Genomic DNA, 16,350 nt, shown 5'->3' with positions numbered 1-16,350 from the left:
ATATATTATTCATGGACTGCATATATACGTCCGCACTAAATTTGATAGCAATATACAGAGAGGACAGCGGGAGTTGTTTTCTAAATGCAGAGGAAAATGAGGATTCCTGAATTGTCTGCCTGTTTTCTTGATATTTCTCGCAGGTTGATAACAACCAGGGAGAAACTTAGACGTGACAGGAATGATAAGACGCAAACAAACAGTCTGTGTGCGCTCCAATAAAACCCCACAAAAGCTTGATTATTAATGTCTTTGAAGTTCTACAGGATTTTCTGCATGTGCCACAACACTTTCTGACGCTCTGTGAACGTTTGTGGACATCTAGTTCAGCACAATTTGTCTTGGCTGAGTGTGTTCGCGTGCGTGTATGTGTGTTTGTGTGCGAGACAGTGAGACAAAGACAGGGAAGAGGGAGAGGCAGGTGTAGGCTCGGGGTTATTAGGCCAGGTAAACAGAACAGGGTTGTGTAACTCTGGCTGATAATTCACTGACCTTTAGCTTTTACACTCTAATGCATTCTAATAGGCCAGTGGATCCCAGCACGGCTCCGTGTCTCACCCACACACACACACACACACACACACAGACACACACATACACACACACAGACACACACACACAAGTACCTGGTTGTCCTGGAGATCAAAGCTTTCTTTTACTCAAAACACAAAAGCCTCGGGAGGTGGTATGAACTTACCTCTGCCGTTCAATTCATCGCTATCTTACACGCAAATAACAAAGAATACATTTTGAAAAATCACATACATTCTTCACAGATTTGTGCAATATGTGTATGTGTTTTCTTTGTTTATTTAGTCAAAACTTTACATGAAGTAGCTTGAAGTTATTTAAAGAAACTGATTTTTGATTTGCTTTTTAAAGTTTACATGACCAGTTTTGGGGAATTAGATGAGGTGAGCTGCCTCCTCATCGATGTTCTTCATTTATTTATTGATTTTATTTCTGACTGAAGCCTGCCTGTTTTCAGAGGTGGCACGCACCATGCAAAAGAATGACCGGTCCGGGGACGACAACCAGCGGGAGAGTGTAAGTGAAGACCAGCTTTGTCTTTTTACATCCTTTTATCTTCCATCTTTAAATAACTCTTCATCTGATAGTCTTCATTTTCCTTCTTCATCTGGAAAAACCATTCTAATTGCTTCTATTGTACGGCATTATTCATGTAATTAAATAAAGGTCTGGTATAATGTACATTAGGGCTGGGCAATATATCTGTATTATATGCTATCACCACATGAGACCATATCATCTTAGATTTTTAATACTGTTATGTCTCTTCATATGGCAGAAGTGTTGTCTTTTCCTGGTTTTACAGGCTGCATTACAGTAAAGCAGTGGTTCCCAAACAGTGTGCCGACACCACACATTATTATTGCAATATGCATTTACTATATCAGTATTTTGTACATATTTACCTCCAATATAGAGGAAAATTCTACACTCCCTTTCAGGGAACCCCAGTATTTCACTGTTCACACAATTGTCGGATGATGGGAAGTGCTAGAATCAAAGGCCCCGACTGGCAGCTGGTGTGAAGGAGGATATACAGTAGATCGTTTTCTTCTTTCTTCACCTCATTTTTAATTTTGTGATCTGTCTGGTGCTAAATTCTCGTGTGGCGGCTTTTTATGGAATTTTACAAAGTTCTTGCATCATTTATTTAATAAATATTTCATGAGCACTGTTTGTCAAATTTTAGCTGGCATTAGTAGATAAAATTAACATGTACAGAATGATTAGATAACACGTGTTATAGAGGCTATGTTGCATGGATGGATGGATGGATTTGGACTTGTCTTCTTGACCCACTTAGTCATTATATCCACATAACTGATTATTATTTATAAAAAATCTTATGGTGTTAATATATTCTTAAAGTACCAATAGTCATTCCTACAATATTGTTTGAACGTCGATATCGAGGTATTTGGACAAAAATATTGTCATATTTGATTAAAAAAAATATTGAAACAAATCTTGTGCATCTTGATATAGCCTAAAAATATTGCTTTATTATTTTAGGGCCATATTGTCCAACCCTACATGTACATTCACACAACTGTATAAATCTTGCAGTGGGTGTCCTGATTCAGATTATGGTGGAAACCTCCAAACGTGACACATACAGATAATGGAAGATTATTCAAATCAAATAAATCAGAGCTCTGATCTACAACTAGCATATCTGTGAGGACATCCTGGGATTAGTGAGGTGAAATATGTATTGTCTTTGATTTTTATATATTTTTCATAACAGATCAAAGTCTGGTATTGAGGATGCTTGCAGCAAATTCATTTTTATGCAGAAGGGAAGCTGGTCTGTTGATGTTTGATGTCCAAACTAGAATACCAACATATTGTCTCAGCGAAAAGGCTTATATGAAGTGGAATTTAAACATGGTAACACCCTCAGGGACATACCATTAGCTATGTCTCAATAAGGTAGGTTTAATGGTTTCCCTGAAATGGAGGGCTTTGTTTGTTAAGTGATTCAGGTGGGACTGAAGATGAATTCCATTGTGTGTTTTTATCATTCATTATATGATGATTTAAGATCTATTTTTTTGTAAAATGTCATTAAATGTTTCACTTCTGCAATCATATTTTTTGTTTCTTATAAATCCATGATATGATGAGTGATGACACTTTTTCCTCAAAAGATGATTCATTGTTTGGTCTTTAAAATGTCAAAAAGAGTTTTTATATCTTCTTTTATATCTTTACATCAATCTAAAAAGGAGAAGCTAGAACAAGAGAACGTTTGTCGATTTTGCTCAAAAAAACCAGTTGATTAACAAAGTAGTTTCTGATTAATTTGACAAAATCGAACTAATCGTATCAGCTCTACATGGCACAATAAATAACATAACACAAGGTACACACCTCATGAAAGGCACATACAGGTTTGAAAAGCATGACAAAAATTTTAATGTTTTCATCTTTTATTTAGCGCCCTCACTAAGGAGTGTAAAGCACTGTCAACTTTTTATAACACTATAATTTACAATCCCCACATTAATTCAAACCTGGTGTGTTAATTTCATTGCATATCTCTTTTATCACCCATCCCCCACAGCTCGTACACTGTATCTGTGCTCTCGCATGGTGTTGTCAGAGTTGTGTGCAAGCTGTCCGTCACCCACCACATCCATCTGGATTTGATGGGCAGGTTCCTGGAAATCCTAACAAACAAGTAGAGAGGTCAGAGCTGCTGCATTCAACCAGAGATGGAGCTCGGATAGAGCGGCGACAGACACTATCAGGCTTATCCCCCCATGCATGAATAAGATATTCAATCATACTCTACAGTTGTTGACCTTGAGTTGAAGTTCAAACGTAGGGCCAGTGTGCCAGTCTTTCAAATGGGGCTGACACCAGAGAGGAAATACATTGCGTGTGCAAATGGAAAACTTCCCTTGAAAAGAAGCTTGTGGGAATCTCGGCCAAAATACAAATGACGGATTTAAAAAAGAAAAAGAAAAAAAATCTATTTCCCTCCTTCTGTGAGTTTGCCACATGGTCCACTTTTCTATATGAGTCACAGAGAAAGACGAGACAGAAATGTCAAACAGGCCATTACAGCCTGGAGTTTTCCACACACTTCCACGTCATCTTTAAGTGTATAGAAACCATATTATTATCTGTTCTACAGCTTCAATGCACTTGGCTGTACATTTGTGGAAGATGCAGGTGCACTGTATATTATATATATATTATATATATATATTAATATATTATATTATATATTATATATAATATTTTAAAACATTAAAAAAATGTAATTATCATTTTCAAGCTTATCATCATGTGTTGAGTGTAAAACTGTGACTCCCCCATGATCCAAAGTCACAGTCCAGGCAACTAATAATGCCATTAGCTGCACAGCTTGCTTAGCTTACTAGCTAATGTCATCTAGTAGCTTCAGCCAAAGATACGTAGCAAACAGAACCCACCTTTTTACTAGCCCCCATGACTCTTTGTACACATTGTGGGCATGACTTCCAGTACATGCCGTCACTTTCACTGCTGTTTTCCAAGCTTGATTTATGCTTGTGCGTCGAATCTACACCGTAGCTAGACAGATGCATGCACTATGCTGTAGCTTACACTGTAGCCTGAAGTGCACCTCTTCAATAATGTAACTGCACGTCGCTGCAATGCAGACTGCAATGACAGTGATTGATTCGCTTAGCAGCATCGTAAGTGCTAATACCGGGGATTGTAACATGTAGTTTCCTCAGTAAACAAACCAACCTCTTCTGACGTTAAAGTCCCTTCTGACCGGTCACTTGCTGCACCTCTTAGGTTATAGAGGGGACTGTGGACACTCCGCCTGTCCACTCTACCTTGCCCAGAGACACAGCTGCCAGACGAAGGGGTCGGTGTGTTTACCGGGGAAAGTACAGCTGGCAATCCACTCACCACTGCCAGCAACACAGACATGATAGCGCACATGTAGACATGCTCACAGTGGCACAGGCCACTTGCATAGGTTACACCTTAGACTCTGTGTAGAGCATATGTGCAACTATAAATCAACCTTATGAGTGACTGATAAGGCACATCATTCATTCATGATGATCTGGGTTAGTGAGGTTATTGGAGGTTAGGTTATTGAGTGAATACTACTTTCACTATTATTGTTGCTTAGCCCTCTAAGCTAACACTTCTAAAGTCTTGAAAGGGCCATCCGTGTGTCAGTTATTATGATACTCTGTTACTTACACTACTTTTGCCAAGAAACACATGTATCGCCCATAACAGTTTTCCCAGTGGTCTCCCAGGACACTCGTGGATAGTGAGCAGCGGTTGGTGGTTACTCTGATAGTATGCTGTCCCCTATCTTTATGGAGCTTCCTTCGACAGCTGTCTTACACATTGAACCATTTAATAGCATTTATTAAACAGTGCTGTACTGTAAACTGAAAAATCTAAATGGATGCTGATGCTAATGAACTCCTGGGGCTGTTCAAACTGATGCATAACATTGAATTAGAACAAAGAGCATGTAGTCCCACTGGCACATTATTAAAAAAGAGCATCATAAATATAAATGGTTATTTAAAAAAAACTGTTAACAACAGGAACAAATGACCTTTAAAATGGAATAAAACCACTACTAATGGAACAAAAACTGATTGATGATTCACTTTTTCTGTCTCTTAGGAGGCGATGAATTTTAAAATTACACACTGTACATTACTAAAAACAGGTCCCGGGGGAAACACAATTTTAGATATTTTTTCTTCCTTCATTAGTTGTGGGGAAAAGAATCTGAAGTGACTACTGCAATCCACTTCCCCATGAAATCTTAACTGTGAGACATGAGCAGGATTTGATTTAGCGAGATGAGCAACAGTTGATGTCGCATGGGCCTGTGATTAATGTCTTCATCAATTAAGAAGGGAGCAGGGAGAAGGGTTAGAGAGGGGAGACAAGCGCAAGAGAAATGGGTGGGACATCACGAGGGGACAGGTAATTAGAGAGAAGAGAGGCGAGGTGGAGGGTGAGGTTAAGACAAGAAGGGAACGTGAAAAACAAACTGAGCGCAGCAGAGATTCTCCCTCATCATCCTGAAGGGCGTATTGAGGTAGAGCAGGGACACTGGCTGCGCTGATGAATACGCTTCGCAAGGCTCTCGGGGGCTGTCCAATCAGGCGGCGCCATTGATGAATAGTCATGAGTCACCTTATCAGCATCACCATGGTTACGCAGATGTGACTGTGGCCCTGTGAATGTGATGAGGGAATGGAAATGGGCCGAACGCCGCTCCGTCTTCTTCCCGCGCACATCTTGATCACCAATTAGAGCCCGGCAGGGGAGCATCCAGGCCATGTGTTCGGGCTTCTCTGGCCTCGAGGATAAGGAGGAAGGTTATGATTGAGGTGAATGGACAAGGGGATATGGTAAAGATGTAGCACATAGGAGGAGTGCAAAGGAGGAGAGGATTCGAATTAAGCCTTGAATTATTTACCGACTTTAAATCGCTGTTAATCGTCAGCACGGCCGGTTCACACAGCACATGCAGGTGAGGGGCTGGCAGGATGAGGAGAGGGGAAGCGGATGACAAGATATTAAATGAAAAGAGCGGGGAAATTAGATTGAACAGGATCAGAGGAGGGGAACATTATCAGAGAAGCGGAAAGTGACTGAAGGATGAGCCGGACAAGAGACAGCTGCAGGACATCAAATAAAGAGAATGGACACGCCGTAATGGAATAAAGAGCCAGGACAACATGTAATGATTTATATAATTCCCTCACCTCTCATACAGACATCTTACAAAGAGCAACAACACTCTGAAGTGCCGTTTTGCGATGATCAATTCCCAAAAAGCCGCTGCTCTAGCTCTTAACACTTGTTGGAATTCCCTTCAGGATTTGAGAGACCCATTAAAGACGGGTACCACTTATCGAGAACAATGACGCCAAGAAATGTTTTTTTTAATATCGCGGCTCAGGGAGGAAGGGCTCTTCATCTTTCCTCGTAATCCACCTTCTGTTTTTTCATCCAAATGAACGTTTTACTGCTTCAAACACAGCGAAGGTCATTGTTCCGATAAACCTGATAATTGCAGTCTTCTTATCACTGATTTGACAGGCCCAGTGCAAACAATGTTAATTGTTGTGGAGCGACTGCTTATCTACCTGCTTATTTATTTATGAAAGAGTAGAGCAATCTACTGCATATTTGAAACATTTAATTAGATTAGCAGGCTGCTCCATGCATAGAGGACATACTCAGGCACTCAGGGAAATTATATGTTTTTCCCCTCAAGCCTGCCAAAACTCGACCCCTGGAGGTTTGTTTTATTTACCTGGTCCCCATGTGTTTGTCAGGGTCTGTCTGCGTGTTGCGCGTGCGCTTACAGGCGGCCTCGTGCACAATCATCGCACACGCGGTCAGAGAGGTAGGCCGGCTCGATATTTATTTATCCTCGTGTAAAGAAACATTACCAGCCGCTCGCCGTTCTCATTTCACAGCCTGTTGACTGCGTTTAAAGTGTGATTAATCTTGCATAAGGTGTTTGGCAGCGCATCTCGGTGCGGATGTGGGGCTGATGCATGAGGAGTGGTGTGTGAACTCGGCCCCGGGTAGGTCGACATGGAGGATTCATGGAGTGATTAATCTGCTGCCCTGTTAGTGTCACAGATTAACCAGATTCGATTCCCGGACGACACATGCAGTATGTTTCCATCTCACTTTTTCCGATTACAAAACAGTTCAGACGTTAATGCTTTATCTTCAAAGCAGCTCTGTTGTCTGTAGATACAAAAGATTGCAAGTGGGCTTTGCGTTTTATCTCTATATCACAGTGCAGTGACCCTGACCCTTGGCGAAGATGAGAAAAATAGAGAAAATGTGTTGTGCCTCTTAAGTAACTGTATCCCATCAGCCACATTCATTGTTTTAGTATTGTTTTCTGCATCTGCTGCAAAGGTTTTCCCCTCCCTGTAGGTTTGAAGAGCTTCGAAGGTGTTTCATCTCATTTCGCCGTGCACAAAGCAAGGCATCACAGAGCCATGCCTCAAGCCGAGGAAGACTCTAGGTCATGTCCCTGCCAGACATTTCTTCTCTGCCTCCTAGGCTACTAGAGGGGGGCTCTTTGAATCAAATTGATTCATCTCCCCCAACACCTCCAGTATGACACTTCAGTACGCCACTGTTACTTCTTTATCAGCCGTCCTGCTTGTTTTCTCGCACTTAATCTTTTCTCACGTCTCATTTTTCTCACTTTTGCTGCTGAGATAAATAGGAAACCAGAGGATATACGCCGTCATAGTGCCCTTTGCGTCTGCTTTTCCTTAGCCTACTATATCTATACACTTTTCACAACCTCGTTAGAAGCATAAATATTTTACCGGAGGCATGTCACTCGAGAATGAAAATAAATGTTTCTATAAATCTTACAGCCCACCTGGGAAAGCAGTAACGAACGGAAATGTACTTGAGATGGGGAAAAAAAGGGGGGGAATAATCATGTTGCTTCATGTATGCCTGAATGTCTAAGAATAGAAATGCAATTTGCATATAACAGTAGCAGCAGATACCTAGCAGATGCAAGGAGGTGTTTGATATTTCACACAACTGACGTAAATACCAGGAAGGAATGCTGGAATTCACGATTTCTGCCACATGTGGTGCAGCTGCACTCACACACTATATTTCACACAGTTAATGTGTCACAAAACCGAGGTTTTCTGATGATAGATGGGGATTTAAGACCTTTAGCGACAAGTAAAGCTTCCAGTCACGCCTCTGTCGCGTGTAGCGTGCAGTAAAACCCATCTATAAATTACCTCATATGTTATTTTCTGCCTTTTTCCACAAGACTGACAAAAAATGTAACCTACAGTATAGGAGTTGAAAATAAACTCAAGTCACTGTTTTGCAATGTATTTCCTAGATCAGATAGGAGGCCACACTACAGTATGTTTTATTTATACAGTAGTATGCGTCTCCAATGCAAAACCGTTCCTATGTATGGACACAATGAACCATCATGAACCTGTGCCTGTGGAATTATTCATAACGTGGATCCTCAGAGTAAAGGTAGGAAACAGTGGAATATTCCTAATCCCAGCTCACCACCCCCTTTTCAGTTCATCCTGAAGCTGCGAGCACTGTGTACCGAAGGAGATGAAGTGAGTTATTTTTTTATTACCCCACGGGTTAGTGTGTTTTACAACTACATGATCCACCAAATCAAGCAGTAAAGAACACACACACACACACACCCGGGTCGTAAATACCAGTAACTCTCACCACGAAGCGACAGATAACGTGTGCTGTTGAGGCAACCCTTTTACCAAGACGGCATGTGCCAAACAAAGCCGTGACTGATCGTAGAGTAACAAGAGCCATCGATATCAAGTTTGCCGAAATCAATCAGGTTGCATACACTATGTGCTCTCTTCACATCCTAAGGAGGCTATCAATAAAGTGAGCTCGTAGATAACGCCGCCTGCTCTCTCCTTTGTTTCACATATAGTGTTGGATTCCAGAAAGCAGAGAGCTGCCTATGTACCGCCAGATAAATGGAAAGACAAAATTGTTTTTTCAACCCGGTGATTTACTGCTTCTCCTCCAATATCAATCTCTCTTTTTCATCTTCTCCCTCTCTCCTTCCCTGTCTCTCGTCCTCCCTTTTGTCTGTCTTAACTTCTTTCCCAGCCACTTCTCTCGCTCGTTGCTCCCGGGCTTTACCCAGAATCCATTTAAGATTCACTCTCTGATAAAAAATCACTCGCTAAATTCAGAGCACCGAGATGAATGATGGCGCTGAAGGGTTGCACATACTGAGGATGGTGCAAGTTGCCCCGAGGCCAGAAGAGATTCCTGTTTTTTTTTTATTCTAACTCTTGAAGCATTTTGTGATCACAGCTGTTTTGTTAAATAGTTTATGTCAGAAAAACACCCGCTTTTGGGGCATCTTATCTCCATGGATCCTTATTCAGAGTCTCTTATCTTGGAATGGGAAATGATGTAACAGAAATTGATATTATGTCATCACAAACTGAATTTGTGATATTTTTTTGGAGAGGAAGTGAGGGAATGCCTCTCACCTAGCTTCAGGTAATGCTTCAACCCTCTCAGCAGATGGTGTCTGCAGGATAAGCTGCCGAAAGATAAAGAAAAAACAATCAAGGAAGCGTGTTCTTCCTTAGATTCTGAGGATTTCATGCCGTTACTTTTCTATGAAATTATTTCTGTATGAGCGTAATTATCGTAAAGCTGTCAGGGCTGAGGTCCAGATGCTGTTTCCACTGTGAACTCGTACAAAAAATTGAAAGGCCAAGCAACACCCGCGTGATGTTTGGTGCCATCTTAATCTCTTAAAAGGTCAACAGAAAGAGATGGCGCTAGGGATGGCTTCTTCCTGTTTGCCGATAAAATGGTCTAATTGATATGAATTTATTAATAAATCATGCATGAGTCACTTTAAACAGCTCCTACGTCATACAGTTTGATCCCCCTGTGATGGAGGGTGGCGATGGAGATGAGGGTAAACAGAGATGTTTGATTTGCAAAAGGACCATTAGACTGAGTCCAGATTGCTTGGCTCAATCACAAAGTCAGAGTGGAAGAGGTCTGAATTCGCATGAAGGGATTGTAATAGAATTAAATATGTGGCCACCTGTCAGTCCTGACATGAATTAATGAGATCTGCATGTGAGGAAAATACCTGACTGGAGCCGATATTGAACCGCCTGCATATCTAAGAGGCCTCACATCGAGAGTCTTCATCGAAGATCACCACAACCCCCATTAGAAGAGGTGGTGAATTCATTTCAATAATAAAAATCAATCAAATCAGACTGTGGGTTGTAGTTTTTAACATACCGATTTTAAAATGGGTGCAGAGATTTCTCCTGGTAATACATACTGATGGGCTGTCACGGTGAAGAAATCCTCAGGCTGTTTAACCAAACTTTGTTTCTACATTGTTTTTGTTTTTGCCTCTCACATCAGAGTAGCTCCATTTTCTCACATTTTCTCCCAGGGTTGTGTAAACACATGTAAGCTCAGGTTCAGGACAGGACCCATTTTGCATTGATTTATTCACTCCTTCGGTCACCCAAACCAAATTAAATGCGCAGTGAAACCACTTATTTCTGAAGCGAATGAAGTATTTCCTCACCGTGACATTAAACGGTTTATAGACCTAAAGTGTCACTTTATTGGGGATGCTTTCGGGGTGGCTGCGGCTCAGATTGTCCATTAATCCCAGGGTTGTCTGTTTGATCCCTGCGTCCTCTCGTTCCAACACATCCTCCTGCCTAAATGACTGAATAGGTCGATTGCCAGTCACTCCCGAAACAACATGACTGTTGCAGCATACCAGTGACAACCGCACCGGACATTTGTCTTAGAGTCGTCCTTTGGTTATGGCACTAAAACTACTTGGTTAGGTTTATAGGTATTGGTTAAAGTAATCATAATGATATGTTACTTATGGAACTTCAGTTGCTGTCATATCTACGCTATGCAGGTATCGCAGTTATGAAGTTATGAACAATATGTGTTGCAATGAGCTGCTTTCACAGTCGACCTATGCTACTAATCGTTTTTTCTGATAAGGACAGGCTGCCTTACCGTGTGTTGAAGTGTCCGTGAGCAAGATACGACATGTAGCTAGGTCAGAGCCACCATAGACCGTTTTTACACAGCAGCCATTTTCCTCTGACGTCACAGTCGGGCTGGGAAAGCAAATGCCTTTCGTCGAAAGGATAATATCGAACTGCTTTGTTCAAGGTTGTGAGTCGTATAAACGTAGAGAATCTGACAAATCGTTATAATTTCACAGCTTCCTGATTGATTTGCAACTGAAAAGACAATTGATAGTGAAGGAATGGAGGGACATCGACCATATTTCAAGGTGAAACAACATATTTGATAACCCATTAGCTACCATTAGACAACACGTAACCTAAGAGAATATCTGAGGTCTTGTGAAAGGACAGCAAGCCGGTAAAGCTTGTTTACATCCAGGATTAAATACATGTGTCCTAGGTGTGTATTGATATGTCAGAATTAATTTACACCTTTCATACTTTATCATGTAACACTATCAAATGGTAATGTTAGCTAGGAAGTGGTTGAAGGCTAACGGCTGTCTAACAGCTAATGGGTTATCAAATATGTTGTTTTAACCATGAAGTATCGCTCGGTGTTCTTCTGGAGGAAAATGGCTGCCATGTGAATTTGGTCTCAGGCATCTTCGCCACCATCTGTGTGTGAATGTGAGAGGAAATGGGTGAATAAGAGTTCAGTTGTAAAGTGGCACATGTAAATAATAATAATTCTCCTCCTTTAGTAACGTCCTTCTGCAAAATAAAAGAAACATTTCAAAAATTCACAACACGTTAATTTAGCAGGCCGCCTGTTGATTTCATTCAATCTGACCCGCGGCCCGCCCTGCCCAAAGTGTTCGACCGAGCCACCAGTGGATTGGCACATAAAGTACACAGAGAGCACAGAAGAGTCACAGCAGACCAATTAACCTTTCACTGATCCCACTTATCATAAAGGGCCACTTCAAGCAATAGGAAAGACAGCATAAGTGAGTGAAAATGAAGGACTGTGTGCATAATCTATACTCACACACACACACACACACACACACACACACACACACACACACACTTGGATGTCCTTACCCTTGTACTCGCTGCAGTCTCTCGTGTCGCGCTCCTCACCCATGATGGTAGACGCGAGGAAAATCGTTTTCACATTTCATGTGGAGATACTTTTATTATTTACAAACTATTCGTTTATTAAATTTTACTTTCCACAGATGTCAAGGAGAGATCAAGTAAGAGACACCACAGGACACAAACTGACTAACTTGAGTTTGAAATATTTATTTTAACCTACTGCTGTAAAGGAGAATATTTATAAGTTTAAGGTTAAAAAAAAAGGTGAACACTCTTTTTGCTACTTAATCTGAAGATTCAGATATTTCTTACCTTTAGTGACGAATGTACAGACATAAAATCAATGAACACGCATAAAGGCTTCCAATAATGAAGTGCATAAAGCTTTCAAAGACTGATTTAATAGCATAAGTGAAGTGTAGTGCATAAAATCAATGCCCTGTATATCACTGTAAGAGTGACAAAAGAGTGACGAAAAGAGCAAAGGGCCGTTACATAAATTGTCTTGAAGCGTCTGAATTTATTGTCAGAAGAGTTCGTGGTTGGCTTCAATGACTTAACTTCACTGACTCATTAGATCCATCATCCGTCTGCTTTACCTTCAGCCAGCTGAGAAGCGAGGGTTAATCATGTTGGCTCCCTCGTTCCCCTTCGTCAACCACCGTCTCTCACAATGAGTCTAATGCAGGTAATTATGTAGGAATGAAACGCTTACTTGCTTCCTGGATGAAGATTGGCATCTTGATGGATGCAGCGGGGGCTGAGGGGTTTACAATGGAGGGGAGGGTGAGGCAATACAGTCACGACAAAGAGGGGGGTAGAGGGGAGACAGGCGCACACACAAGTCAGTGCTCCGAGAGGTCCTTCTGGTCTGATAGAGACGTATAATGCTGTGTAGTGCTAACTGCCAGGATAATTCATGTGTTTGCACTTGGAGGGCGAATAGGTGTTTTTATTCAGCAGTCTGCCTTGGGCCACGCATGCGCAGTATAGCACTGTTTGGCACAGCAAATCAATCTACTGTGTAGAAAACCTGCAACACAGAAAGTAGACCAAAATAAGGAAATCGGGGAATACATTTCAGATGGAAGTGTTACAAGATTATTGCAAGTAAGGCTAATTATAATCTGAGGGCTCCTGAAAAAGCTCCAGGAACACTGCATGTAAAAGATATCATAAAGTGGCAATTTTCATCATTAAAGGAGACATATTCAGCTTCTTCATTTTATTTTGGGAAAAGGTTTACGTGCTTTAATGCTCAAAAAACACATCATCTGTCTCTTCATGGCTCCTCTGCTCTGATTGGTCACGTATGCCTGAGCCAGCATCGCTCACCGTGTCTCCGGTCGGCTCTGTTGGGTTTTCAGCCTCCAGTTAGCTTCACTTCTATCATGAATATAGGCATCAGTTATACAAATGTGTGACATGATGACGTAGTGTGATGTCAAGAAGTCACTGACTGGAGGCGGGACTACTGACGAGCCGTTTAGGGCACTTCAGGAGCAGTGTTTTCTGTGGGAGAGAGGAGCTCCTGGTGGCTTGGACTTAACTTTCAGGACTTTTTACATGCACAAGAACTTATATAACACACTGAAGGGAAGTGAAACAAAAAAATTAAAAAGCATAATAGGCCTCCTTTAATGTCCAATATCAGCTAATCAGTCCTGCACTATTATTTAATTTAGTGGACATGTCTTGCACAGGGACCTTTAGTTTATATTGTTCTCACTCACATGCATATTTTCTAATATGCTGTGTTTCACCAAATTACCAAAACTTAACAACACATTGGTATTAATCTATCTTAAGAGTACTGTTTCCTTAATGGGATCCTGCAGGCAAACACAGTGCATAAATAGCTGCAGGTGGAGCCCAACAGCACTTTTCTCCCAGGACCTCTTACTGATTAACCTGGCTGTGATCTTAAGAGCTACGAGTGAATGTTAGTGGTTGACCCTTGCTTAACGGGGAAGCCTTGTTACTCATGCAGAACAAATGAAAACTCCTCATGGTTTGTGGCAAGATTAATGGCAGAGAATCTGCCTCAATTTATCATGCTGCCTCAGCAGCTCACTGCATATGTGTGTGAGTGCCTGTGCATTCAGGTGCAGTCCTGAATCAGAGATAGTCCTGGAACCACTCAATACACAAATAACTGATTACCTCTGTGCTGTCCCGAAGGACAGTGCGCCAAGGAAACAACACAAAGTCCAACTTCTGCTATACAAGTTTTGGTTGTGTGTTTAGGAAGAGGGGAAAAAAATAGTCCCTCGTGCTGGAGGCAATACAAAGCAACATAACCATTTGCATATTAAAAATAGTCATTTGCATCACATAATTTGTTTGGTCTATGAAAATGAGATTGATAGCAGCTAATGGATTTTCAGGAGCATTAATGCAGCGAAAAAGTTTGACTATAATGTAGGCAGCCCGGTCGCTTCAATCTGTCTACAAACACCACAAATTTGTGTGCAGGTGATACACTTTCCTTCACATCGAGTTTTAATGAAAACAGGTGTGTCTTGCACACAATTTGAAAGTGTAAAAGTTGTGCTGTTTGTACACGATTGATGAGTCTGGGTCGATGTAGGAGACCTTGCCTCGGAGCAGTCGTTTCCAAAGTAGAGGCTCTGCTGCCGCCCTCGACCACTTAATGATGTATTGACCACCTGATGTGTTTCTTCCTGGTTGACTTTGTGTTTTAGAACGAGTTTCTCCCTCCCTCTCACACTCGTCTCACCTCAGATGCACACAGTCTGAGCTTTCAGATGGCTCTTTGCCTTTCAGCGAAATTCTTGTAATTCGATTTTTTTCCTCCTCGTTTGACCCGCTGTGATGTGTTATTTTGACTGGGAGCTTTCAGTTTTTCAGGGTTACTTAATAGGACTCTCTGTTTGCCTTTATCAAGTACTCAGTAGAAACAGTGCAAATCTGTGTGTACACCTACCGCAGAATTATACGGGGCGACCGCAGAAGCAGCACTTTGCAGGGTGTTTATTTGTCTGTGGATAGACTGTTAGACAGCATAATAGCGTCACAACCCTGAAATATACAGTCACAAAACTTCACAGGTGTGTAGTTGAGATTAAAATAAAGGCAGAGATCGAAGACGGGTACTGAGTACTCATATAATGATTTAGATATGACTATTTAGTAGTCATCAGAAATTGTCTGTAGTGTATTTTATAACATCCCAGGACATCACTCCTACTAAAAGCAATGTAATCCTGTTAATAACACTTTCAGATTCTCACCTGACTCATCCCTGAATATTCTGTCATTATTAGTCATTAATGTTGCAGTGATGCATACAGAAATGTGAAGTACATTAACTATTCATAGAGCCACACGCAGTTGGTAAATTTAGATGCAAATTGGAAATGTTCAAATATACCGCTCTCAGAGGAGTAAAATGCAAATAAAGTCAAATAAATTGCAAACACACAAACACGACTATCCTCTGCTGACGAGATACCTCGCAGAAAGCCCTAATGACTCCAGCTGTATAAAGAGATATAACCATTAATTTACAACTTATAGACTGGAATGCAGAAAATAATTAGCAATAGGAAAATACAGAAAACGTATTAGAAACCACAGGTCCCTTCATTTAAACATCTTTATTTGAAAAAGTTGTATTGACAATGAAACAAATGTTTGGCACTGACAAAAGTTACATTGAAGTTCTTGTTGTTTTGACATTTTGTTGGATTTTATGTCACATCTTGTCTCTTGTCGATGACAATCTACTGATTTTTTTCCTTTTTGTCATGTCTGTCTTCTTTCAGTGACAGGATTTTTTTTAGTATTTTTTCCGTGTCACTGGTTTTCAGTGTCAACTTTCTGTCATTGTTTTGGCGCAGTGATGAGGGGTCTCCGGGGAGAGACAAGGATAAAGTGCAACACTGTTACAGGACATAGGTTAAGCACAGCAGCCATCATATGAATGCATTGTTAAAAGAAAGGATATATCCAGCCTTAGACTCTTTCAATTCCTGTTTGGGGAGATTTTGTACTCAGTCGTTTTGATGGGAATGACTCAACCAAGGATAGAAGTGCCACCATGACAGCAAAATGACTAAAATGTGCGAAGACAAATGTCGTTTCAATATACAGTATGTGTTCAGTAGGGAACATGTCATTACTTTAGGCAGATTTGTGTTAGCGCTCC

At 41.1% G+C, this 16,350-nt stretch overlaps 1 protein-coding gene across 1 annotated transcript in view; it reads left to right on the top strand.

Moving 5' to 3' along the window:
• Positions 1-988: 988 nt before the first annotated feature.
• pde4d (phosphodiesterase 4D, cAMP-specific) overlaps positions 989-16,350 on the top strand; it is a gene marked incomplete at its 5' end in the record, with an annotated part of 161,163 nt that continues 145,801 nt past the window's right edge. Inside the window, one exon of the mRNA XM_084359967.1 lies at positions 989-1,047. Coding sequence (XP_084216093.1) covers positions 1,003-1,047 — 45 coding nt within the window. The remainder of the gene's footprint in view (positions 1,048-16,350) is intronic.

This window comes from Pagrus pagrus, assembly GCF_965226575.1.
Source record: "Pagrus pagrus genome assembly, chromosome: 8".
NCBI classification, from domain to species: domain Eukaryota; kingdom Metazoa; phylum Chordata; class Actinopteri; order Spariformes; family Sparidae; genus Pagrus; species Pagrus pagrus.
Note: the sequence above shows the minus strand (reverse complement) of the source record. Positions and strands in the feature narration are given on the sequence as shown.